At 37.8% G+C, this 26332-nt stretch overlaps 1 protein-coding gene across 1 annotated transcript in view; it reads left to right on the top strand.

The window, feature by feature from the left end:
* The window catches only part of LHFPL3 (LHFPL tetraspan subfamily member 3), a 412058-nt gene extending 386265 nt beyond the window's left edge, over positions 1 to 25793 (top strand). The window contains exon 2 of the mRNA XM_054564195.1: positions 25519 to 25793. Coding sequence (XP_054420170.1) covers positions 25519 to 25793 — 275 coding nt within the window. The remainder of the gene's footprint in view (positions 1 to 25518) is intronic.
* Positions 25794 to 26332: the final 539 nt, after the last annotated feature.

The raw sequence follows: 26332 nt of genomic DNA on the forward strand, positions 1-26332 counted from the left end.
TTGTTTCCCATGCATGGGGAGATATATCCGATAAAGTATTGCTACCAGCAATGTCTAAGATTTTGCTGCCTATGTCTTCTTCTAGGATTTTTATGGTTTCAGGTCTAACATTTAAGTTTGTAATCCATTTTTAATGTATTCTTACATGTGGTGTAAGAAGGTGGCCTAGTTTCCTTTTCCTGCATGTATCTGTCCAATTTTCCCAACACCATTTACTGAATAAACCACCTTAACCCATTGTATGTGCTTGCTTCCTCTGTCAAATATTAGTTGACTATAAAGGTGTGGGTCTATTCTTGGGCTCTCTGTTCTGTTCCATTGATCTCTGTGTCTGTTTTTATGCAAGTACCATGCTGTTTTAATTACTCTAGCTTTATAGTATAGTTTGATATTAGGTAGCATGGCTCCTCTATAAATCAAAAAACAACAGGTACTGGCAAGCATGTGGAGAAAGGGAAACCCTTTTGCACTGTTTTGCACTGTTGGTGGGAACACAGATTGGTGCAGTCACTGTGGAAAGAAGTATGAAGATACCTTGAAAAATTAAAAATAGATCTGCCTTTTGACCCAGAAATCCCACTTCTGGGAATATATCTGAAGAAACCTAAAACACCAATTCAAAAGAACATACGCACCCTAATGTACATTGCAGCATTATTTACTGCCTCCAAGATATGGATGCAGCCCAAGTGTCTATCAGTAGATGAGTGGATAAAACAACTATGGGATGTCTACATCATGGAATACTACTTGGTCATAAAAAAGGAGAAAATTTTACCCTTTGCAACAGTATGGATGGCCCTGGAGAACATTATACTAAGTAAAATAAGCCAGTCAGAGGAAGACAAATATTGTATTTTACTCATATGTGGTACCTAATAAACAAACTGCACTAACAAGCAAAATAGAGACAGACTTATAGAGAGCCGGATGACAGCTAAGTAGGGGGAGGTTAGGGGGTGGAAGGACTGAGCAAAAAGGAAGAAGGACTCATGAACACAGGCAACACTGTGGTGATTGCGAGGAGCAAGAGGTATAAGAGGACTAAATGGTAATGAAAAATACAATAAAAAATGAAATAAGGTGAAGGAGCTGTGTAAAAGAAAACTTGCTGCCATAATTGGTGCCAAATTCTGTGTCAGGAAAGAGTCTATAAAAGTGTCTGTAAAGTGTTTCAGGAAAGTCTCTATTTCCAGGGGTCTAGCAGGCTTGGGAGAGCTCATCATCTGAGGAGGAATTCAGTTGCTCCTAAGGTCACTCCTTCAATTGAGAAATGAATTACTGATCGATTGGCATGAGATCCTTGACTTTGTCTAACTCTGACCGACAGAGACGTTTCCCTGAGTGCTATGGTGAGTCATGTGGAGAGTGAGTGTGCTACCCTCTCTCTGTCTGCTGCGCAGGAAGACATTGAGTCAGCTCGTGAATTATTTCTATGAGCACAGTTATTTCCAATAATTATGTATGTATGGAACAGCAAGTGAATACAAATTTATTACTGAATATGTATAATACAACGTAAATATTAGGTGACCCGTTAATAACCTAGACTTGAAATCTCCTGTTTGGCAAATAAAGTAGCCAAGGCACAGATTGCCACTTTCAAAAGTATGGCAGGATAACCATTGGTCTATGTTGCCTTGTTTTGGGTGTTAGGATAAAACAGATTTTGCTGGGAAAATGGTGATAGGTGTATTACTACACAGGGTTCTGTTCATTTGGCCGTGGAGAAAGATCACCTTTTCTCCTCTTAAGATCCTGTGTCTGAAATGCAGCATAGGTTTCCACAAATGAAAATGTTGCTTAAGTCAAGGGCTCACCTGAAAGCTTCAGGCAATTTTGTGACCTGCCAGCACTTTCACTTGTGTGTTTATTGAAATGTCCATTAAAACACTATGTCTACTGAAATCCAAAGAAGTTATTTAAAAGAAATAAATCGTCACAAAACTTAAATAGGACATAATTGATTCATGAATGACATGAATTTTAACCTTAAGCAGAAATCATTCTATGTATAAGAATCTATACATAAATTAATAATAAGGTACATGTATATTCATAATCATATATATACACATGACATGTATATAATCTTAAAAGGAATACATATCTTTTAAGAATATATAAAATCTTTTGCTAACATATAACCAAATTAAATACCATATAATCTCACCTATAAGTGGAACCTAACCAACAATACAAAGATGCAAGGAAAATAAGACCAGCAATACTGAAAGGAAAAGAAACCAACAGAGACAAGAGGGAAGGAGGGAGGGGGGGTGGGGGAAAAGGAAGGGAAGGGGAAAGTCAAGGAACATATAGCAAGGACTCATGGACAAAACCAAAGGGGAAGAGTTGAGAGAGGGAGGGACAGAGGGAAGGGGCCAAGGGAAAGTGGTGGGGGATAGGCAGAGACAAATGTATTTGAAAAAATTAATTAATTAAAAAAATATCAAGCCAAAGATAAGAAGGAGTTTCTTGTGAAATGCATATGAAACCAAATGTAAGTATATTTATGCAGTAAAACTTCTTAGTTCCCATTCCACACACTTAGAATTTATAATTATTCTAATGTTCTTGGCACCACATATAAGATTAAATTATGTTTAGGTGAAATACTAGGGTAAACATAAGAAATATTTATTCATATAAAAGCTAACAGTTTCTAAGCATTATTTTAGTAGTAGCTCTTGTACTCAAAGAATAAATGCCTAATTATAAACAACATGTCAAGAACTGCCAAGACTCTGTGAGTGTTCTTAGCACTAAAACCAATATTCTAAAGTGATTACAGCAAGCATAATTATTATTGATAAGTAAAGGATAATAGTATAGATGGTGTTAAAAGCACAGATTCCAAAACTACACTGCCTGAATTCAAATCCTCGTTTGGAGCTTTGTATGATCTTGAGCTAGCTATTTGAAATGTTTGTGCTTCAGCTTCCCCATCTGTGTAAAAGAAAATAATGTTGGGATTGGTGGAGAAGCAATGAATAACAACACTCCCTTCTCGCTCTGCAATGGACTGTATACTTACGTACCTCCAAGATTAGGTTGAAACTCTAATCCCAAAAGTAGAAGGTGGAGCCTTTGGGAGGTAATTAGGTAATGAGCATGGAGCTCTCATGAGTGGGATTAGTGACCTTATAAGAAGAGGTCAGAGGGCTAGTTAGCTCTTTCCACCATGTGAGAATAGGACAAGACAACTTTCTACATACAATGTAGAAGAAGATACTCACCAGACCTGGACAATGCTGGTACCCTAAACTAAGACTTCCAGGCTCCAGGACTAAGAAACCCTCCCAAGTTCTGAACCAAATAAAAGACAGAAGAGCTGGCAGATGGAGACCATAATACCTCCTTTATTATGAGAATGGTTGAAGAATGTAGCTCTGGGTTTCTTAGCCAAAAGGACAACCTCATCTGCACCCAGAAGTAGACATACTTATCTTCCTACTCCCAGGCATCACTATAAAGTCAAACCAAGACTGTAAAATTTGCAGCACAGGGCAGTGGAACATATATGTGCATGCAGACAAACGGCTCTTAAGGTAAAGAAAGGAAAACCAGAAAAGCCAGGAAGAAGTGTGCTCATGTTTCTCTTAGTTTTGTTTGAGAATTAAATGAGGTGATGCATGCATAGTATGCCCCATTCATGGTGACCATTCAATAAATATTAGGTCAGGGACCCAAGGTGGTGGAAGCAACACTAACATCCTCTTAGGACCAAACTGGAACTACAAATAAATTAAAGAAAAAAATCATCCTGAATAATGAACTGAACAATAGCTGGAGAAAAGCCTTATAACCAAAGACACACGGAAGAAAGAACTTCATCACAATGAGATTGGTAAGGAGTACAAAGGCACGAAAGGGCTGGCTGAGCTCCCACAGGTGGCAGCTGAAGTTCTGGAGGGATACTTCAGCAGGTGGGTGGGGGAGGGTTCTTCCTGAATCTAAACCCCAGCTGGACTCCCCATCCTAACGCACCAGAACCAAGAAAGTGACCCAAATAACATTTGGCTGTGAAAAGCAGTGGGGTTTCTGTCTGCCAAGGAGAAATGGCTGGAGACACAGAGAGCCTAATAAAGGGCCAATGCACAAAATTTTGTTTGCAGCCACTTATCCTGGGCTCCAACAGAGTGAGGGCAGAATGGACTAGGAACACATGAGGAAAGTCTGGTTTGTGACTGGGGAGAGAGACAAAGGATCAAGTACCAGAATCCCTGTTCTGAGTCATTCCCCATACTGTAGAGGCCATGTTTCTCAGGCAGAGCCGTCCCCTCTGTGTGGCATCAACCTTAGGAGAAACAATAGTCTCACCCACAGAAATCCGTCTCACCCTACCTTCTGGAGCTTAAGCCAGGCTACTGAGTACAGCTAGAAGCTACACTGTGATTAAGCCTAACAACAAAGGTGAATCTCTGGGCACTCTGAGACTAGATTACCCTTCCCCAGTCTGGTTCTAGTAGAAGCTAGTCATGTTCTTTCTGCACACACACAGGCCTAGAAGAGGGAGCCACAAGCTGTAGATTGCTGACAGCTCCAAACATGTTGCCCAGGGCCAGTCATAGTCAGTGTCTGACATAGATTTGCACTGGCGTCTTTGCAGATCTCCCTAACCTATAGAAACAAACACAAAGAAGCAGGCAAGATGGGAAGACAAAAGAACAGCCCCCAAACAAAAGAACAAGATAATTCTCCAAAAGAACTAAGTAAAATGAAGGCAAGCAATTTATCAGATAAAGAGTTCAGAGTAATAACTACAGGGATATTCAACAGCATAGAAAAAAAGACATAAAAAAGGACCAGTATGAAATAAAAATGCAATATCTGAAATAAATAATATACTGGAAGGAATACACAGTAAGGAAGATGAAGTACAGGATCAAATCAGCAATTTGGAAGACAAAGTAGAAAAAAACACCCAAGCACAGTGGCAAAAGGGAAAGTGGTGGGGGGTTGGCAGAGACAAATGTATTTGAAAAAATAAATTAAAATTAAACAAAATATTGGCAAACCGCATCCAGCAATACATTCAAAAGATTATCCATCACGATCAAGTGGGATTCATCCCAGGGATGCAGGGATGGTTCAATATACGCAAATCAGTAAACGTGATACACCACATAAATCAAAGAAAAGACAAAAACCACATGATCATCTTGATAGATGCAGAAAAAGCATTTGACAAGGTACAGCACCCATTTATGATCAAAACACTCGGCAAAATGGGAATAAATGGGGCATTCCTCAACGTAATAAAGGCCATATATGAAAAACCTACAGCCAATATCATACTCAACGGGCAAAAACTGAAAGCTTTCCCACTAAGATCGGGAACACGACAAGGATGTCCGCTCTCACCGCTTCTTTTCAACATCGTATTGGAAGTCCTAGCCACAGCGGTCAGACAAGAGAAAGAGATAAAAGGCATCCAAATAGGAAAGGAGGAAGTAAAACTATCATTGTTTGCAGATGACATGATAGTGTACATAGAGAACCCTGTAGACTCTACCAAAAAACTCCTCAACCTAATAAGTGAATTTGGCAAAACAGCAGGATACAAAGTCAACATTCAGAAATCAAAGGCGTTTTTGTACACCAGCAATGCAATAGAAGAAGAAGAAATCAGGAAAAATATACCATTCGATATAGCACGAAAAAAGATAAAGTACCTAGGGATAAATTTAACCAAAGACACAAAAGACCTGTATGCAGAAAACTATACAACATTGAAAAAAGAAATTAAGGAAGACACAAATAAATGGAAGCATATACCGTGCACATGGATTGGAAGAATTAATATCCTTAAAATGTCCATACTACCAAAAGCAATTTATAGATTCAACGCAATCCCTATTAAGATACCAATGACGTATTTCACAGAAATAGAACAGACATTTCAAAAATTTATATGGAACCATAAATGACCTCGAATAGCCGCAGCAATTTTGAGAAAGAAACACAAAGTAGGAGGGATCACAATACCGGACATCAAACTCTACTACAAAGCCACTATACTCAAAACAATCTGGTACTGGCACAAGAACAGACCCATAGACCAGTGGAACAGAATAGAAAGCCCAGAAATAAGCCCAGGTCTCTATGGACATCTAATATTTGACAAAGGGGGCAGAAGCATAAAATGGAGCAATAACAGCCTCTTCAACAAATGGTGTTGGGAGAGCTGGATGGCTACATGCAAAAAATTGAAATTGGATCATCAGCTGACACCATACACAAAAATAAACTCAAGATGGATAAAAGACTTAAATATAAGTCGCAACACCATCAAAGTCCCAGAGGAGAACATTGGCAGGAAACTCTCAGATATCCCACGCAGCAATTTTTTCACTGATATGTCTCCTAAAGCAAGGGACATAAAGGAAAGGATAAACAACTGGGACCTCATCAAAATAAGAAGCTTCTGCACGGCTAAAGAAAACAACAGCAAAATGAAAAGGGAGCCAACCATTTGGGAAAATATATTTGCTAATGATACATCAGATAGAGGTTTGATCTCCAAGATATACAAAGAACTCACTCGACTTTACTCCAAGAAGACAAACGATCCAATCAAAAAATGGGCAAAGGACCTGGGCAGACGCTTTTCTAAGGAGGAGATACAGAGGGCCCAAAGGCATTTGAAAGGATGCTCAGCATCACTAGCCATCAGAGAAATGCAGATCAAAACCACCATGAGGTACCACCTCACACTGGTCAGAATGGCCATCATAAATAGATCCACAAACAACAGGTGCTGGCGAGGCTGTGAAGAAAAGGGAACCCTAGTCCACTGTTGGTGGGAATGCAGACTGGTGCAGCCACTATGGAAAGCAGTGTGGAATTTCCTCAGAAAGCTGAAAATGGAACTGCCTTTTTATCCAGCGATTCCCCTGCTGGGACTATACCCTGAGAACACCAAAACGCCAATACAAAAGAACCTATGCACCCCAATGTTCATAGCAGCACAATTTACAATAGCCAAGTGTTGGAAGCAACCTAAATGCCCATCAGTAGATGACTGGATCAAAAAATGATGGTACATATACACAATGGAATACTACGCAGCAGAAAGAAAAAAGAAGTACTAAACTTTGCGACAGCATGGATGGAACTGGAGAGCATCATGCTAAGCGAAATAAGCCAGGGGGCGAAAGACAAATACCATATGATCTCACCTATAAGCGGAACCTAACCAACAATGCAAAGAAGCAAGGAAAATATGACCAGCAACACTGAAAGGAAAAGAAATCAACAGAGACAAGAGGGAAGGGGGGGGCAGGGAAAGGGAAAGGAAGGGGAAGGTCAAGGAACATATAGCAAGGACTCATGGACAAAACCAAAGGGGAAGAGCTGAGGGAGGGAAGGTGGGAGGGGGCAAGGGAAAGAGGTGGGGGGAAGGCAGAGACAAATGTATTTAAAAAGTAAATAAATAAATTTTAAAAAAATATTAAAAATAAATAAATTAATTAAATAAATAAATAAATAAATAAATATATTTATTTTTAAAAATGAGAAGACCTTAAGAAACATTTGAGACAACCTGAAGCATAACAACATTCACATCATAGGAATACCAGATGAAGAAGAGAGTGAGCAAGGGATCAAAAACTTATCTGAAGAAATAATGACCAAAAACTTCCGCAATCTTGGGAAGAAAAAAAATACACAAGTCTAGAAAATGCAGAGAATTCCAAGAAGTTGGACCCAAAGAAGCCTGCACCAAGACACATCATAATCAAAATGGAAAAGCCTAAAATAAGGAATCCTAAAAGCCACAAGACAATAGAAGTTAGTTACTTATGAGGGAGCTCCAGTTAGACTGTCATCTGATTTTTCAACAGAAATATTTCAGGCCAGGAGTGACTGACAAAAATATTCAAGTGATGAAAAGCAAAGACCTACAACCAAGGCTACTCTACCCAGTAGGTTATCATTTAAAGGAGAAATAAAGAACTTCCCAGACAAGAAAAAAACAAGAGTTGGTGAAAACCAAACCAGTCTTGCACCAAATGTTAAGTGACTTGCTAAAAATGAGAAGAAAAAGACAAACAGGAAAATAGTTTTTAAAAATGTTGATAAATATACATCTATCAATAATCTCAAGTCTCAATAAATTTAAGAAGATTAAAATCATATCAAGCATCCTCTTCCACCACAATGCTATGAAACTAGAAAGCAATCACAAGAAAAATACATAAAGATATGGAAGCTAAATAATATGTTACTAAACAAAAAATGGGTCAACAACGAGATCAAGGAAGAAGTTGAAAATTCCTGAAAACAAATGAAAATGAGAACACAAAAACCTAAAGTCTGTAGGACACAGGAAAAACAATGCTAACAAGGAAATTCATAGCATTACAGACCTATCTCAAGAAACAAGAAAAAGCTCAAATAAACAATTTAACTTTACACTTAAATAAGCTTGAAATAGAACAAAAAAAAAATCACAAAGCGAGGAGAAGGAAGGAAATAATAAAGAACAGAACAGAAATACACAAAATAGAGTCTTAAAAAGTAGAAAAGATCAATGAATCCAAAAGCTGGTCCTTTGACAAGAAAAGAAAATTGACAAGCCTTTAACCAGACTCATCAAGAAAAAAAAGAGAGAGGACCCACATAAACAAAACCAGAAATGAAAGAGAATAAATAAGAGCTGACACCAAAGAAATAAAGGATTGTAAGAAAATATTATGAACAACTATATGCCAACATATTGGACAAACTGGATGAAATAGATAAATACAATCTTCCAAAACTAAATCAGGAAGAATCAAGAATCTGAACAGACAGATTACACCTAGTGAAACTGAAACAGTAATCAAAAAACTCCTAACAAATAAAAGTCCTGGACTGGACAACTTCACAGGTGAATGTGCCAAACATTTCAAGAACTAACTAACACCTCTCCTTCTCAAACTATTTCAAAAAATTTAATAGGAAGGAAGACTCCCAAGCTAATTTTATGAGGTCAGCATAATCCTAATTCAAAAACCAGATGAATACGAAAAAGAAAAGAAAAGAAAATTGCAGGCTAGTATCCCTGACAAACATAGCTGTTAAAATCTTCAACAAAGTATTAGCAAACTGAATGTAGCAATACCTGAAAGAGATCATACACCATGATCCATTGGGATTAATTCCTGGGATGCAAGATTGGTACAACATTCACAAATCAATAAATGTGATACACCACATAAACAAAATGAAGGAAAAAAATATGATCATATGAATAGATGCAGAAAAAGCATTTGATAAAATCCAGCATCCATTTATGATTTAAAAAAAAATTCAGTTAAGTGTGAATACAGGGAACATACCTAAACATAATAAAGGCCAGTTATGAAAAATCCACTGCCAATATCATACTCAATGAACAATAACTACAAGCATCCTCCTTAAGACTGGGAACAAGGCAGGGATGTCTGCTTTGGCCTCTCATTCAATATAGTACTGGAAGTCCTAGGCATAGCAATCAGATGAGAAGAAATAAAATGAATCCAAATTGGAAAGGAAGAAGTAAAACTGTCATTATTCGCAGATGACATGATACTGTACATAGAACTCTAAATTTACACCAAGACTACTGACACTGCTACAAGATATCAGCAAAGTAGCAAGATACAAAATTAATATCCAGAAATCAGTTGCATTTTTAGATGACAATAATAACCATCAGAAAGAAAAATTAAGAAAACAATCCCACTCATGATTGCCTCAGAAAGAATGAAATACCTAGGAATAAATCTAATGAAGGATATAAAAGACTTGTACTCAGAAAATTATAAGACACTGAAGAAAGAAAGTGAAGAAGATACAAATAAGTGGAAGCACATATCCTGGTCATGAATAGGAAGAATTAACATCATTAAAATGTCTGTGCTACCCAAAGCAATCTACAAGTTCAATGCAATTCCTAGCAAGATTCTAATGACATATTTCACAGAACTAGAACAAGTCTTCAAAAATTTACATGGAACCAAGAAAGGACCCACATAGCAACAGCAATCCTAGGAAAGAAGATCGAGTTTGGAGGAATCATGCTACCTAATATCAAATTATACTATAAAGCCACAGTAATCAAAACATCATGGTACTGGCTTAAAAACAGACACAGAGATCAATGGAACAGAACAGAGAGCCCAGGAATAGATCCACATCTTTATAGTCAATTAATATTTGACAGCAGAAGCAAGTACATACAGTGGCCTAATATAGTTTATTCAATAAATGGTACTAGGAAAATTGGACAGATACATTCCAGAAAGTGTAACTAGACCACCTTCTTATGGCACATAAAAGAATACATTAAAATGGATTAAAGACTTAAATATTAGACCCAAAACCATAAAAATCATAGAAGGAAATATAGGCAGCAAAATCTCACACATTGCTTGTAGCAATACTTTATTAGATATATCTCCCCAGGCATGGGGAAAATATTAAAAAAACAAACAAATGAGACTACATTAAACTAAAAAGGTTTTGCACAGCAGGGGAAACATCAACAAAATAAAAGTACAACCCACAAAATGGGAGAACATATTCACCAATACATATAATAAGGGGTTAATATCCAAAATTTATAGAGAACTTACAAAAACCTTACTCCAAGAAAACAAACAATCCAATTAAAAAATGAGCAAAGGACTTGAATAAACACTTCTCCTTAGAGAACATATAGATAGTCAAGATATATGAAAAGGTGCTCAACATCACTAATCATCAGAGAAATGCAAATTAAAACCACACACCAATCAGCTATAAATCTATATATCTATGTCTAGCATCTATAAATCAACAAACAACACCATTTGTTGAAGAGAACATTTTTTCTCCATTTTATGATTCTGCTCCCTTTGTTGAATATTAATTGACCATAGAGACATGGGTTTATATCTGGGCTCTCTATTCTGTTCCATTGATTTATGTGTCTGTTCTTATGCCAGTACCAAACTGTTTTGAGTACATTTACACAATGGAATACTACACAGCAGGAAGAAAGAAAGAGCTACTACTCTTTGCAATGGCATGAATGGAACTGGAGAGCATTATGCTAAGTGAAATAAACCAGGGGGCAAAAGAAAAATACCATATGATCTCACCTACAAGTGGAACCTAATCAACAAAACAAACAAGCAAGGAAAATATAACCAGCAACATTGAAATTGAGAATCAAGGTGGCGGAGGAGTGAGTGGAAGTCACACTGACTTCCTCCCAGGACAAACCTGGAATGACAACTAAATTGTGGAGAAATCACCACAAACAACTGAACAGTAACAAGAGAGGAGCCTTATAACCTCGGAGAGAGAAGATCGGCTTCAGCAATCTAACTGGTAAGGAGTACAGTAGACACTCAAGAAGGCAGACAGGGCACCCATGGGCAGCAGCACCAGAGGGATATTGAAAGGCCCAGTTGGATCCCCCTGGCAGGAGTGGGGTCAGAACCATAGGTGGGGATCTCCAGCCTACAGCACCAGAGCCCAAAAAGTACACAAAAAACAGCCAGCTGTGAAGAGCGGCAGAGCTGTGCCAGAGACAGGCAGCTGGAGACACAAAGAGCCATTTAAAGGGACAACACATAAATTTTTATTTGCAGCTACTTATCTTGGTCTCCGGCAAAGGTGAGGGCAGAGTGGGCTAGAGACACCTGAAAAGAGACAGGGAAAGGAGGTTTGGGGGAGAGAACTGAGAGAGTAGCCCGCGGGATCCCAGTGCTGACTCATCTCCCGTGTGACAGCAGCCATCTTACTCAGGCCAAGGCCATTCCTCCTGAGTGACAGCAGTATCAGAGGACCCAGTAGCCCTGCCCCAGGTGGGAGTCGACCTTGCACTGTGCTATTTAAGCTGCCTAATGAGTGCAGAGTGGCAGCCACAGATAGTAGACCCCTGGCTAAAGTGGGCTCAGAGTGGTCTGGAAACACTTGAGGAGAGACTGGAGACAGAGACTTTGGGGAGAGAACACAGAGAGTAGCTGGCAGGATCCCAGTGCTGACTCCTTCCACATACGGCAGCAGGCATCTGGCTCAGGCAGGCCACTCCCCTGAGCAACAACACTGTGAGAGGGCTCAATAACCCTGCCCCGAGGATGGACTCCGCCCTGCCCTGAGCTGTCTAAGCCATCCTGCTGAGTGAAGATTGACTACATTAACAGCTGAAGGAGGCAGCCACAGTAGATTCCTGGAAGTCTCTAACAGACTGCCAAAGGTCAGATAGGGACAACATCTAACAACATCAAAGACAGATCCAGAAGGAAAAAACAGCAGTCTCCCACCATAGAAATTCACACCACAAAGTCAGGAAATCAAGACAGATCAATTTAAGAAGCCAAAGCAAAAAAGAAGAGTCTCACCAATAATGGGAAGACAAAGAAACACCCCCCCAACTTGAGGGAAAAGGAGGAATCCCCAGATAGAGAACAAAATAAAATAGAGGCAAGTAAACTATCAGATATTGAGTTCCAAACAACAGTCATAAGCAAGTTCAATGAGCTCTGGGAGCTCAAAGAGAATTACAGAAAACTACAGAGAAAGTATGAGGAACTTACTGTAAACTATATCAGCATGAAAAAGGACATAGAAATTATCAATAAGAGACAAGAAGAAATGAAGAATACAATTTCTGAGTTGAAGAACACAGTAGAAGGAATCAAAAACAGGCTAAATGAAGCAGAGGAACAAATCAGCAAGCTGAAGGATAAGATAGAAAACAGTTCCCAGAAAGAGTAAGAAAATGAAAAAAGACTCAAAAAGAATGAAGAGGTGTTGAGGAAAATCCAGGAAAACATGAAATGTAATAATATCCATATAGTAGGGATAGCAGAAGGAGAAAAATAAGAGCAGGGGACAGAGAACCTGTTTGAAAAAGTAATGATAGAAAACTTCTCTAATTGGAAGAGAGAAAAAGTCACACAAGTCCAGGAAGCACAGAGGGTCCCATTCAAGAGGAACCCAATGAGGCCCACTCCAAGATACATCATCATTAAAATGGCAAATATAAAAGGCAAAGAGAGAATTCTAACGAAAGCAAGGGAGAAAGAGGTAGTAACATATAAGGAAGTCCCAATATGGCTAGCAGCTGACTTCTCAACAGAAACCCTGCAAGCCAGAAGGGAATGACAAGAAATATTCCAAGTCATGAAAAGCAAAGGCCTGCAACCAACACTGCTCTACGCAGCAAGGTTCTCAATTAAAATGGAGGGTGAAATAAGGAGTTTCCCAGACAAAAGAAGACAAAACAAAAAAAAAAACACTTCCACCAATCCAGCACTGCAAAATATGCTAAAGGGACTGCTTTAAGAAGATGAAGGAAAGTCTATGAATACCCAGTTCCTTTCATATTCACCAATATTTGATGTCACCAATATTTTTAATGCATATTAATCTGATCATGACAATGATGTGTTATATTCATTGTTCCTTTATTATTTGCTGAAGCTAAACCTATTTTTGTATATTTCTTGCCTATTTCTATTATTTTTAAAAAGCTTTAAATGACTTTTTGTTATTCTTTATCCATTTATCAATTAAAGGTTTTGAGAATTTTTTTCCCTAAAAAAAAACTATTAACCCTCTTTTAGATGTGTGGCAAATACATTCCCATTCTATTACTTGTCCTTTACCTTTTTTAATATGTATATTACTATATAGTCTTAAATGTTTAATATAGTCATATTGTCAGTATTTTACTTTATAGCTTTTGGGTTTGAATAGGTTACTTCAGGGTAAAAAAAAATTAGTTTGTGTTTTCTCCTAAACCTCCTTAGGTTCTACATACTTATTTTTAACTCACCTGAACATTTGTTGTATAATTGTGAAATAGAGCTCTATATTTGTTTTATTTCAAGTAATAGTGATCCATGCTTTGTTGAATAAGCCTATTTTACCCATTGGGTTGAAATATCAATTTAATCATAATATTACATTGGTAGATAGATATATACATTTGTTTCTAGAATGCTCACTTTATTTCTTTTATCTACTTGATTATTTCTGTGCTGGTGTCATGTAGTTTTAATTGTTGAGATTTTATAACAGTTTTCAATTTAATATTTTATGATTGATTTTGACATTTAAAAGAAATAAAATCAATCTGCATTTAAGAGAAAGAAAAAAGAAGAAAAAGAAAGAAAGAAAGAAAGAAAGAAAGAAAGAAAGAAAGAAAGAAAAAAAGGAAGAAAGAAAGAAAGAAAGAAAAAGAAAAAAAGGAAGGAAGAAAGAAAGAAAGAAAGAAAGAAAGAAAGAAAGAAAGAAAGAAAGAAAGAAAGAAAGAAAGAAAGCTCTTACCTTTTGTTGACAACATGGATGGAACTGGAGAATATTATGCTAAGTGAAATAAGCCAGTTGGTGAAAGACAAATACCATGTGATCTCACCTATAAGTGGAATCTATTCAACAAAATAAACTAATGAACAAAATAAACCACAGGCATGGAAACATGGAGCAGACTGAAAGTGACCAGAGGGGATGGGGAAAGAGGACAATGGTGGAAATAAGGAGAAGGGACTAAACAAAGAACATGTATGAATGACCCATGGACATGGACAACAGTGTGGAAATTAACTGTGGGAGCAAGGTGGGGGGTGGGATGGGTGGAGAGGGGTAAAGGGGGAACAATTGAGACAACTGTAACAGAATAAACATGATTTAAAAATTTAATAAATAAATAAAAAGCAAAAAAAAAAGAAAGAAAATATGACCAGCAACATTGAAAGAAAACGATCCAGTCAAAAAATGGGCAAAGGACCTGGGCAGATGCTTTTCCAAGGAGGAGATACAGAGGGCCCAGAAGCATTTGAAAGGATGCTCAGCATCACTAGCCATCAGAGAAATGCAGATCAAAACCACCATGAGGTACCACCTCACACTGGTCAGAATGGTCATCATAAACAGATCAACAAACAACAGGTGCTGGCAAGGCTGTGGAGAAAAGGGAACCCTAGCACACTGTTGGTGGGAATGCAGACTGGTGCAGCCACTGTGGAAAGCAGTGTGGAATTTCCTCAGAAAGCTGAAAATGGAACTGCCTTTTGATCCAGTGATTTCCCCTGCTGGGACTATACCCTAAGAACACCAAAACGCCAATACAAAAGAACCTATGCACCCCAATGTTCATAGCAGTACAATTTGCAATAGCCAAGTGTCGGTAGCAACCTAAATGCCCATCAGTAGATGACTGGATCAAAAAGTGATGGTACATATACACAATGGAATACTACGCAGCAGAAAGAAAAAAAGAACTACTAAACTTCGCGACAGCATGGATGGAACTGGAGAGCATTATGCTAAGCGAAATAAGCCAGTGGGTGAAAGACAAATACCATATGATCTCACGTATAAACGGAACCTAACCAACAATACAAAGATGCAAGGAAAATAAGACCAGCAACACTGAAAGGAAAAGAAATCAACAGAGACAAGAGGGAAGGAGGGAGGTGGGGTGGGGACAAGGAAGGGAAGGGGAAAGTCAAGGAACATATAGCAAGGACTCATGGACAAAACCAAAGGGGAAGAGCTGAGGGAGGGAAGAAGGGAGGGGGCAAGGGAAAGTGGGCGGGGGTAGGCAGAGACAAATGTATTTGAAAAAAATAAATTAAAATAAAATTAAAAAAAAGAAAAGAAAAGAAACCAACAGTAACAAGAGGGAAAGAGGGAAGAGGGTAATGGGGAAAAAAAGGAGAGGGGTCAAATCAAGGAACATGTATAAAGGACCCATGGACAAAACCAAAGTGGGGAAGGACTGAGGGAGTGAGGTACAGGCGGGTGGGGCAGGGGAAAGTGGTGGTGGGAAAATGGATAGAAATGTATTCGAACAATAAAAAAAAATTTAAAAAAAAAACAGCAAGTGCTTTTGAGGATGTTGGGAAAGGGGAATCCTTTTGCACTGTTGGTGGGAATGCAGGTTGGTGCAGCCACTGTGGAAAGCAGTATGGAGGTATCTCAAAAAATTAAAAATGAATCTGCCTTTTGACCCAGTGATCCCACTTCTGGGAATATTTCTGAAGAAACCTAAAACACTAATTTGAAAGAACACAAGCCCCCCTATATTCATCATAGAATTATTTACAATCACCATATATGGATGCAGCCCAAGTGTCCATCAGTAGATGAGTGGATAAAACAGCTATGGAACATTTACTCAATGGAATACTACTCAGCCATTAAAAAGAAGAATATTTTACCCTTTGCAACAACATGGAAGGAACTGGAGAACATTATGCCAGGAAAAATAAGCCAGACAGAAAAAAACAAATACCACATGATTTCATTTATATGTGGAATCTAATGAACAAAGGAAACTAACAAAATAGGGACATCCTCATAGATAGACAGTAGGATGACAGCTTAGGTCAGGGAGCTTAGGGGGTGAAAGGATCGAGCCAAAGGAGAAAAAGATTCATGGACATAGACAAGAGTGTGGTGATTGCATGGGGTCAGGGTTGTATAAAGGGGATAAATAATAATGAAAAAATACAATTAAGTAAATACAGAGTGGTGGGGGAAATGGAGACAACTGTACTTGAACTACAATAAAAATAAAAACACTGAGCAGCCTAAAAAATTTTTTAATTAAAAATTAGCTATTGTGATGTGTATTTTTAAGTATATTTATTGATTAAGCTATTATAGTTGTCCCATTTTTTATCGGCTTTATCCCCCTCCACGCTGCACCCCTCCCATCCTCCAACATCCCCCCTCCCCTTAGTTCATGTCTATGGGTCGTACATATAAGTTCTTTGTCTTCTCCATTTCCTATACTATTCTTAACCTCCTCCTGTCTATTTTGTGCCTAACAATTGTGCTTCTTCCCTGTACCTTTTCCCCCATTCTCCCCACAGCCCCTGCCCACTGATAACTCTCCATGTGATCTCCATTTCTGTGGTTCTGTTCCTGTTCTAGTTGTTTGCTTAGTTTGCTTTTGTTAGGTTCAGCTGTTGATAGTTGTGACTTTGTTGTCATTTTACCGTTCATAGTTTTTGACCTTTTTCTTAGATAAGTCTCTTTAACATTTCATATAAGAGCTTGGTGATGATGAACTCCTTTAACTTGAGCTTCTCCCACCACCACAACTCCCACAGTTTTTAGAGAAAGAGGTTTTGAGGCTTTAGTTACCCGTGCTAGAACCTTGGGTAGTGTGATCTCTCTCTCCTCCCCCTCATTGTTCCTCCCAGTTTACCAACACGTGAATGTGAGAATTCCAGTCTACCAGCCACTGCCTCACATGCACCAGTCCACCAGCCACTGCTTTGTCATATGTCCTCACTGTCCTGGCTTTCTGTCTGCCTCTTCTACCAGTTCTGAATGAATGTTCCTTTAACTCCTTGGTTGTCGGACTTCCATACAGTTCAATTTGCTGGCAATTCTGGTTGTTTTTATTTTTTTAAATTGGTTGTTATCCTTCTTTTGGTTGTGCAAGGAAGCAAAGCATAGGTGCCTAAGCCTCCATCGTGGCTGGAAGTCCATCATGTGTATTATTCACTGTCATTATCAAGATGTCAAGGAATTTGATTGGATCCAAGATATATACCAAATGCCAAATAGTAGCTTTCTGGAAGTCAAAACTACATGGTATTTTTAAGTTTTAAATTCTGATTTGTACCAACCCTCAAAATTTGAGCAAATTAGCCAAGTTCCATTGAACAATGGAATGTTTTTCCTCATGTCAGGTATCAGTCTATTAAAGTGAGTTCTCCACTATGTAGCTCCTAAGTGCAGGTATAGATGATACCTGATTATACCCTTTACCCTGTGCTCAAGGTTTCAGAGCTGACTCAGCACAGGTACAGATGCCTTTTCTTGGGCAGTTAGGGCTGAGCTCTAGGCAGAGTAGCAAAGCTTTTATTATTGCACACTATTAGAAAATAGTATTCACATACTCTTCCCTTTTTAGACCCCAGTATTTGTTTATACTTTCTTCTCCCCTCTTCTAAGGTATGTTGTATCTTTTGTGTTATGACCCCAAGTTAAATGCCCATAAAATTATACTGGGTTTAAAATCAAAATTTATCAGGAGAATATTTGTTTTCTCCATCAAACTCTAAACCAGAGTAAATCATGTCCTAGCTTTTCTAGTGACTCAGTTTTCCCAGTGTAAAGTGCAGTGTAAATATAATACCTTTTCCAAATGTATAAATATCAGAGCTCAACTTTGCAGGCTATACGCTAATGAATAAACTATAGGAATGATTCTTGTCTCTCCTTTACCAGGTGTTTAGTGTGACAGTCCACATGTGAATATCCCCCTCCACAGTCCAGCAGCTCTGATGGCATCAGTTTCTTCAATTACTGTATGCCTGAGTAAATGATAAAGTTAAATAAATTGCAGGTCCATTTTTTCACCAAGTTCTCTTTGAGTGTTTCAGCAGCATGAGGTAATTTATAATGCTTTTTGTGCAACTATGCATAGACTTTTTAAAGAATGAACATAGACTTTCTCTTTCTGCCCAAAAAATAAGCAGCTCTCAGTTTCACATTATCAGTTCTGATTAGGACAGTTGGACCAGCAATATCAGCTGACCCAAACCATAGACCCCCTATTGCTTTTCTCAGCTTGCTTCATTTTCCTTTGGAGAAAGACCCAATTACAAACATTTGTGGATTTTTCTAAGGATGTTTCCTTCACAGAGGTTACATTCAGCTCTTTGGGGAAAAAAAATGTCAGAGCAATTAGTGGTTCTGGGGAACCACTAGCTGTTTGTGTCCTGTTTCAGAAGAAACCATTGTAGACCTCAGTCTCTACACAGAGGTCCTTTCAGAATGTGAATGCTTCCTAGTCATTTGGGATATGCTTAAAATTGCAATCAACAGTCATGCCCTCACAAGGGTGCCTTTCTTATACATTTGAAATTAGAAGTTATGACATCATGCAGTAAGGACATGGTTTTCTTTTCATCATTCTTCTCTGACCACCTCCAACTTGTCAGCTCTCATATCTCTTTAATATTTAAGAATATTCTGATATACTTGCAGAAAACCTGGAACATATAGCTGCAAGTTATTCATTTCCTAGGTGACATTCTAAGAAACCCAATTTTGGATAACAGCCCAATTGGAACTAATTCCGCAGTATCCCTTGTGGTCAGGAAGTAGCATGTCCAAATTAATCAATTGTTCTGGTGCTTCATATATTCTTCTATTTAGTGTAGTGATGGTGTTACATCTTACAGGATGAAGAATTTGTAAAGAATTAGAAATAATTAATTGTAAAGCCAAGAGGAATAGTATTTAATTTTTTAGACTGAGACGTTAGCCTAGGATCTTGAAAGCACTCCTCAGTTAGGATTAGGAACAGCTGTTAGTCTTCAGTGGCTACACAAATCGTGCAGGTTAATATGGCTCTGGCTAATAGAATGCCAGAAAAGAGAATTTATTAGAGTACTCAAGCATTATTGCAGAAAATAATAGTAATACCTTTCCAAAGAAACCAACAGAGCCTACACTGTTTTAATGGTTTGAATAAATCTTAAATACACTCTAACTTTTGGGGACCTCAACCTTTTAAAAATAAAACAAGTAGCCAAGTAGAGGAAGTTTGGGTAGGGAATGAAGAAAATGTATATTTTGATAATACATTGTCAGAAAATAAAATTTGTTATGCAATGGCCATCCAGAAACACAGCTTTCAAAAGAGTAGAACTTATTTTTTTTTAAAATGGAATGTAATCACAAATTTCACTTACAAAATTTTAAAACCTTTTAAATGCAATTGTTTTGTTTTTAAATATCTTATTATAAAACCTCTCAGATTTTCCAAACAGATAAATTAGAAAAAGATCAAATATTTCACTTTAAGAGAAGGCAAACAAACAAAAATGGAATAGAGAGTCCAACATATATTGCAGTGCCTTGGGGCCAGAAGGATACCTAGAGCACACTTGTTAGGGGTGATCTAAACATTTTTCTCCAGGAGGCCGAATCCTGACCTTATTAGCCCAGATTTTATATTAAGATTTTTCTGAACAGCAAACTCCCTTAGACTATTGGAAATAAGAATGTAACTTTAAAAATTCCGTTTACATAACTTTGAGCAAAATACCCATTGTATAAAATTAAGCACAATTGCATATTATATTATCTATCTTCCCAGACTTTGAAGATAAGAAACAAGGGGTTGCCATTATTCTCTTATGGCTTTAGTTTCACAGTGTTAATTTTACCTCTGTTCTTTTTATCCTAATTCTTAACTCAGAGTTTCCAGAAATGGAAACTTGTTAGGTAGTCATTCTACACTCAATGCAGAAGACCTTAAGAAAAGATGTTTTTATTAATGTCACCATTCCACAAACATCCTCTTCCAGTGAAGTTGTCCTGTGATGTCCAATAACCTGTCTAAACTTGTCAGTGGTGCTTTCTATTATGTTTACTAAAGTTGTAAGTTACTCTCCAAGTGATTTCCATTCATAAAGGATAAGTTTTTTTCTTCATAAGAAAGTAATTTTAATATGTAAAAAGATTTAGAATAATTTGTTCAGTATTTTAAGCAACATAGCATCCTTAGAGGTGACATTTTTGAACTATAGATTCAAAGATATTCTATGTCTTCTCAAGTAAAATAAATTTTTGCTCATGAAAGCCACATGTTTTTAAAATACACAGGTTATTATTGTTAGTACCTTGACGAGCATGTTGGTTCTAAGTGTTGAGAGTTACAAAGGGAACAGGAATTTGAAAATATTTTCAAATTATTAACTTCACTTGTTTCTAATTATTCTCCTAAGTACTTATAATCTGTTGTTTTAGTCATAACAAAATTGTCTTTGCTATATGTCACCTAAATATAAATCTATCTTTTGACTAGACATTCTATAGCTTTTGTGACCTTGAGTAGTTGTGATATTTACTTCTATAAACTATATTTTATTGTCTATTATAATTTATGTTATTGTATAAATATTGTATTCATTCGCTCTCTCATTCAAAAGTATTTTAGTCCCTACTCTGTATAAGACACAGTTTTAGGTACTATGAATATGATATCTGACCAAAGATTCTTCCCTCAGAAAGCTTATAGTCTATTAAATGAAATAATAATTGGAAATAAATAACAAATATAAAATGTAACAAAGACTCTAAGATAGGTACAGTCAATAGATGTGGGAGTTCAAAAACAGGCAATTGTGATACTATGAGTTACAATAAAAAATATGTATTTCATCTTCTTCCACTATTCCTAGCACAGAACTTCTAAAATCCTCGGAATTTCTTAAGTGTGAAAGCTATAAAGATGTCTCTTGTCATGTTAATAAGGTGACTTTTAACCTAAGGATGGGACTTAGTTGCCAGGAAAACAAACCATGTGACGAGAGGGTTGGAACTTTTAGTCCCATCCCCTGGACCTCTCTGGAGTGGGGAAAGGCTGGAGGTTGAATCACTGGCCAACAGTGAATTCTTTAATCAGTTGTGCCAATGAAGCCTCAGTAAAAGCCTCAAAAGATAGATTTCGAAGAGCTTCCAGACTGGTGAAACTGTGGAGGTGCTAGAAAAATGGGAGAAGACATGGAGGCTCTGCTCCTTTTACCATACCCTGCCCCTATTCATCTGTCCCATCTGGCTGTTTTTGAGATATATAGATACTTTTGTAATAAACCAGTAATCTAATAAGTAAAATGTTTCTGTAAATTCTGTGAGCTGCCTGAGCAAATTGACTGAACTGGAGAAGGAAGTCTTGGGAACTGCTGACTTATATAGCCACTGGGTCAGAAGTATAGGTAACAATGTAGATGTCCAGTGGCATTCTGAGTTGGAGGAGTCATTGGAACCTCCAATTTGTAGCCAAATGTCAGAAGCACAGGTAACAGTCTGGGTTTGAAACTGACATCTGAAGTGGGATGGGGGCAGTCATTAGGACTTAACCCTTAATTTATGATATCTGGTGCTATCTCCAAGTAGATAGAGTCAGAACTGAGTTGAATTATAGGACATCCAGTTGGTGTCTGAGTACTGTTCATTGGGGTGTTTGGGAAACCACACACACACATCAGAATTGGTACCAAAATCAATTTAACAATATTCTAGATTGAGTATTCAAGATGGCTTGCCTTGTGGAGGATGATGCATTTGAGGTGAATGTTAGAAGACTTTAAGAGTGAGCATTTCAGGACAATAGCGTAAAATAACCCCAGAGGAGAATATAAAGAGATTCAAAAACAGTGTGTGAACAGAGTCAGGTTTTGTTCAACTCAAGTGAAGTGAAGTGAAATGAAGAGTATAAAGGGGATGGACAGGAAAAGTAAGTAAGGGCTGGATTATGGAACCTTTGAATTCCTGACTAAGATATCTGAGTGTTCTTCAATACTAATGTGGAACCTGCAAAAGATTCTGAGTATGATGGCCTAAGTAGCAGTGTGTAATCTGAATTGGAATGAAGGAAAACTGAAGACAGAGAAAGTGAGAGTTCCCTTTGAAAGATAATGAAGGCCCTGGCTAATGTGGCTCAGTGAACTGAGTACTAGCCTGTGAACTGAAAGGTAACCGGTTTGATTCCTGATCAGGGCATATGCCTGGGTTGCAGACCAGGTCCCCATTTGGGGGTGTGCAAGAGGCAATCAATTGGTGTTTCTCTCATACATCATGTTTCTCTCCCTCTCTTTCTCCCTCCCACCCCTTCTTTAAAAAATAAATTTTAAAAATATTTTTAAAAATAAAAGAAAGATAATGAAGCCTTCAAGTAGGGAAGGGTCGATGACACCATAGGAGATACTCAAAAGTAGTTGTTGAATTAATCAGTGAATGAATTAGAAACTACTACGTTGAACCCACCTGTTCAGAAAGCTCTTCATAACCTAAACTATTATCATTTATCCCTAAATAATCAATTAAATAAAAAGAGAATGGCAACAACAGCCACTTATCTTCTTTAATCTTGAAAATAGCATATTCTATTTCCAACCAAGATGGGGGCATAGGTAGACACATTTTGCATCCTTGCACAACCAAAAGAAGGACAACAAATTAAAAAAAAAATAACCAGAACAGCCAGAAAATCAAACTGGATGGAAGTCCATCAACCAAAGAGTTAAAAAAAGAAACATCTAGACCAGTAGGAGGGGCAGAGAGCGGCAGCCAGGGCAGAGAGGACATGTGGCAAGGCAGCAGTTGGAGGCCCAAGCTGGTGAGATGGCAGCTGGCAGACCAAGCTGTTCCCATTTGCATGTGGATAAACCAGGAGGAACAGCTAGGGAGCAAGACAAACCACACAATCCAGGGTTCCACTGCAGGAAAAGCAAGCCTCAAAACCTCTGTCTGTAAAAACTGTGGGGGATGTGGCAGTGGGAGAAACTTCCAGCCCCACAGGAGAGTTTGTTGGAGAGACTCACAGGGTCCTAGAACATACACAAACCCACCCACCCAGGAATCAGCACTACAAGGGCCTAATTTGCTTGTGGGTAGTGGGAGAAGTGACTGAAAGCTGGCTGAGAGCTGAGAAAGTGGCATTGTTTCCTCTTGGACACCTCCCCCACATACGGCATCGCAACGCAGTGACCTGGGTTGCCCCACCCTGGCAAATACCTAAGGTTCTGCCCCTCAAAATGTAACAGGAGCACCAAGACAAAAAAATATTGCCCAAATGAAAGAACAGATCAAAACTCCAGAAAAAGAGCTAAGTGATAAAGAGATGGCCAACATATCAGACGCAGAGTTCAAAACACTGGTAATCTGGTTGTTCACAGAAATGGCTGAGTATGGTCACAAAATGGAGAAAAAAAGTGAAGGCTAAGCAAAGTGAAATAAAAAATATATATACAGGGAACCAACAGTGAAGGGAACTCAAATCAATGATTTGGAGCAGAAGAAAGAGATAAACATTCAACCAGAACAGAATGAAGAAACAAGAATTCAAAAACATGAGGAGAAGCTTAGGAACCTCTGGGACAACTTTAAACATTCCAACATCCAAATCATAGGGGTACCAGAAGGAGAAGAAGAAGAGAATGAAATTGAAAACTTATTTCAAAAAAAATAATGGAAGAGAACTTCCCCAATCTGGCAAAGAAAACATACTTCTAGGGAGTCCAGGAAGCTCAGGGAGTCCCAAAGAAGTTGGACCCAAGGAAGCACACACCAAAGCACATCATAATTACATTACCCAAGATTGAAGATGAGAGAATCTTAAAATGAGCAAGAAAAAAGGAGAAAGTTACCTACAAAGGAGTTCCCATAAGACTGTCAGCTGATTTCTCAAAAGAAACCTTGCAGACAAGAAGGGGCTTTCAAAGTCATGAAAGGCAAAGGCCTACATCCGGGGTTACTCTATCCAGCAAAGCTATCATTTAGAATGGAAGGGCAGACAAAGTGCTTCCCAGATAAGATCACACTAAAGGAGTTTATCATCACCAAGCTCTTATCATATGAAATGTTAAAGGGACTTATCTAAGAAAAAGAAAGTCAAAAACTATGAACAGTAAAATGACAACAAACTCACAAGTATCAACAACTGAACCTAAAAAAAAAAAAAAAAAACTAAGCAAACCACTAGAACAGGAACAGAATCACAGAAATGGAGAACACATGGAGAGTTATCAGCGTGCAGGGGCTGTGGGGAGAATGGGAGAAAAGGTACAAGGAAGAAGAAGCACAATTGTTAGGCACAAAATAGACAGGAGGAGGTTAAGAATAGTATAGGAAATGAAGACAAAGAACTTATATGTACAACCCATAGACATGAACTAAGGGGAGGGGGGATATTGGAGGAGGAAAAAACGGGACAACTGTAATAGCATAATCAATAAATATATATATGTAGAAGAAAAAAGAGCATATTCTAACATACTTTAATTTTTTTAAAGCTTTCATATGATTCCCACAATGATAGTTAGGAAATTGAACAGAAGTATTCTCCTTCTGAATTTCTGAATTTCTGAATTTCCGAATTTCCATAAAAGCTGTGGTACAACTCTATGTTGCAGCATTTTTTGATGTTTTAAAAATGAAATAGAACAGAAAATATATTAGAAAATATCAGAGCAAATTGCACATGGAAAGTAGAGTTTCAAGAAATTTTTCTCTGTGTGTGTATGCATGCACACGCAAGCGTAGAAGATCACAATATGAAATTATATTTTGATATAACTCAAAGTCAGTATACCCTCTGGTATTTTCTATGTTATCCTAATCCTTTTCTGCCTCCTGCCATGGCTCTTCAAAGCCAGCATTGATAGTCATTTTGCAGTGTTATGATTTCTTATGTATATGATTCCTGTTTGTAATGGAAGCCCTCCAACTAATGCACTACAATTTTTTTTTCTTTAGTATTTTCTTATAGATCAACATACCTTCACTTCCTTCAGAATGCTTGGCTCACTATGAAGTGCATTTCTAGAGCTCCTGCAGAGTACTAGGCTGCTTTTAAGTTAAAATGTGCTGGGGGATGGGGAGGTGGGGGTCATTCCAGGTAGGATAGCCATGAGATTCGCTGGTCTTTAAGAATTTGAAGCAGTCGAATCACTGCTGTTTGCTAGAATAAAATTTATTCTAACTTCTTTTTTCTTTTGTTTTTGCCCTCTCTCTCAGCTGCCTGCCTTGTGCTTGGCTGCATGATTTTCCCTGATGGCTGGGATTCAGATGAAGTAAAACGAATGTGTGGAGAAAAGACGGACAAGTACACTCTTGGGGCTTGTTCAGTCCGCTGGGCATACATCCTGGCTATTATTGGGATTTTGGATGCTCTGATCCTCTCATTTCTGGCATTTGTGCTTGGTAATCGACAAGACAGCTTGATGGCAGAGGAACTAAAAGCAGAAAACAAAGGTAAGATTGCTTTGGAGAACATTTACCTGGACATCTAACCACAAAAAAATAATACTCTCCATTCTTTCCCATCAAGTACCAGTGCTTCCCCTGTGGGTCTAATTTGCTGCATCTTTTAATTCTATCTAATTTCTCCCAGACTTAAGAAGTTCATGACATTAAAGTACCATATTTTTACACTCAACTTTCTGAGGCTGAGTCCATTATTATTATTTAAATATATTTTTTCTAGTTTCTTCTTTGCTTTCTTCCTGAGTTAATGGCCATGAATACAACTTTTTTCTTTCTTTCTTTCTTTTTCTTTTTTTTTTTTTTTTTTTTTTTTTTGGTCTATTTGACTAAACGGAGAGTGCTTCCTCTCCATGTATTCAGCTATTGTCTAAGGTGAAATAAATGCCAGGGGAATCTCAGGAAATTATCTATAACTGTCTTTATTAAACTGTTCACAATCACTTTATTTGAATCCAGACTCATTCTCTCACAGAAAGATAGTGATACTGGCCCCAAATAATTACAGTTAGAGATTTCAGTAATTACCTAATTAGCTGAATCTTAAATGTGTTATCTGGGTAACCAA

The sequence above is a fragment of the Pteronotus mesoamericanus genome, unplaced genomic scaffold (assembly GCF_021234165.1).
Source record: "Pteronotus mesoamericanus isolate MK-2021 breed Mesoamerican mustached bat unplaced genomic scaffold, CSHL_Meso_final scaffold_85, whole genome shotgun sequence".
Lineage (NCBI taxonomy): Eukaryota > Metazoa > Chordata > Mammalia > Chiroptera > Mormoopidae > Pteronotus > Pteronotus mesoamericanus.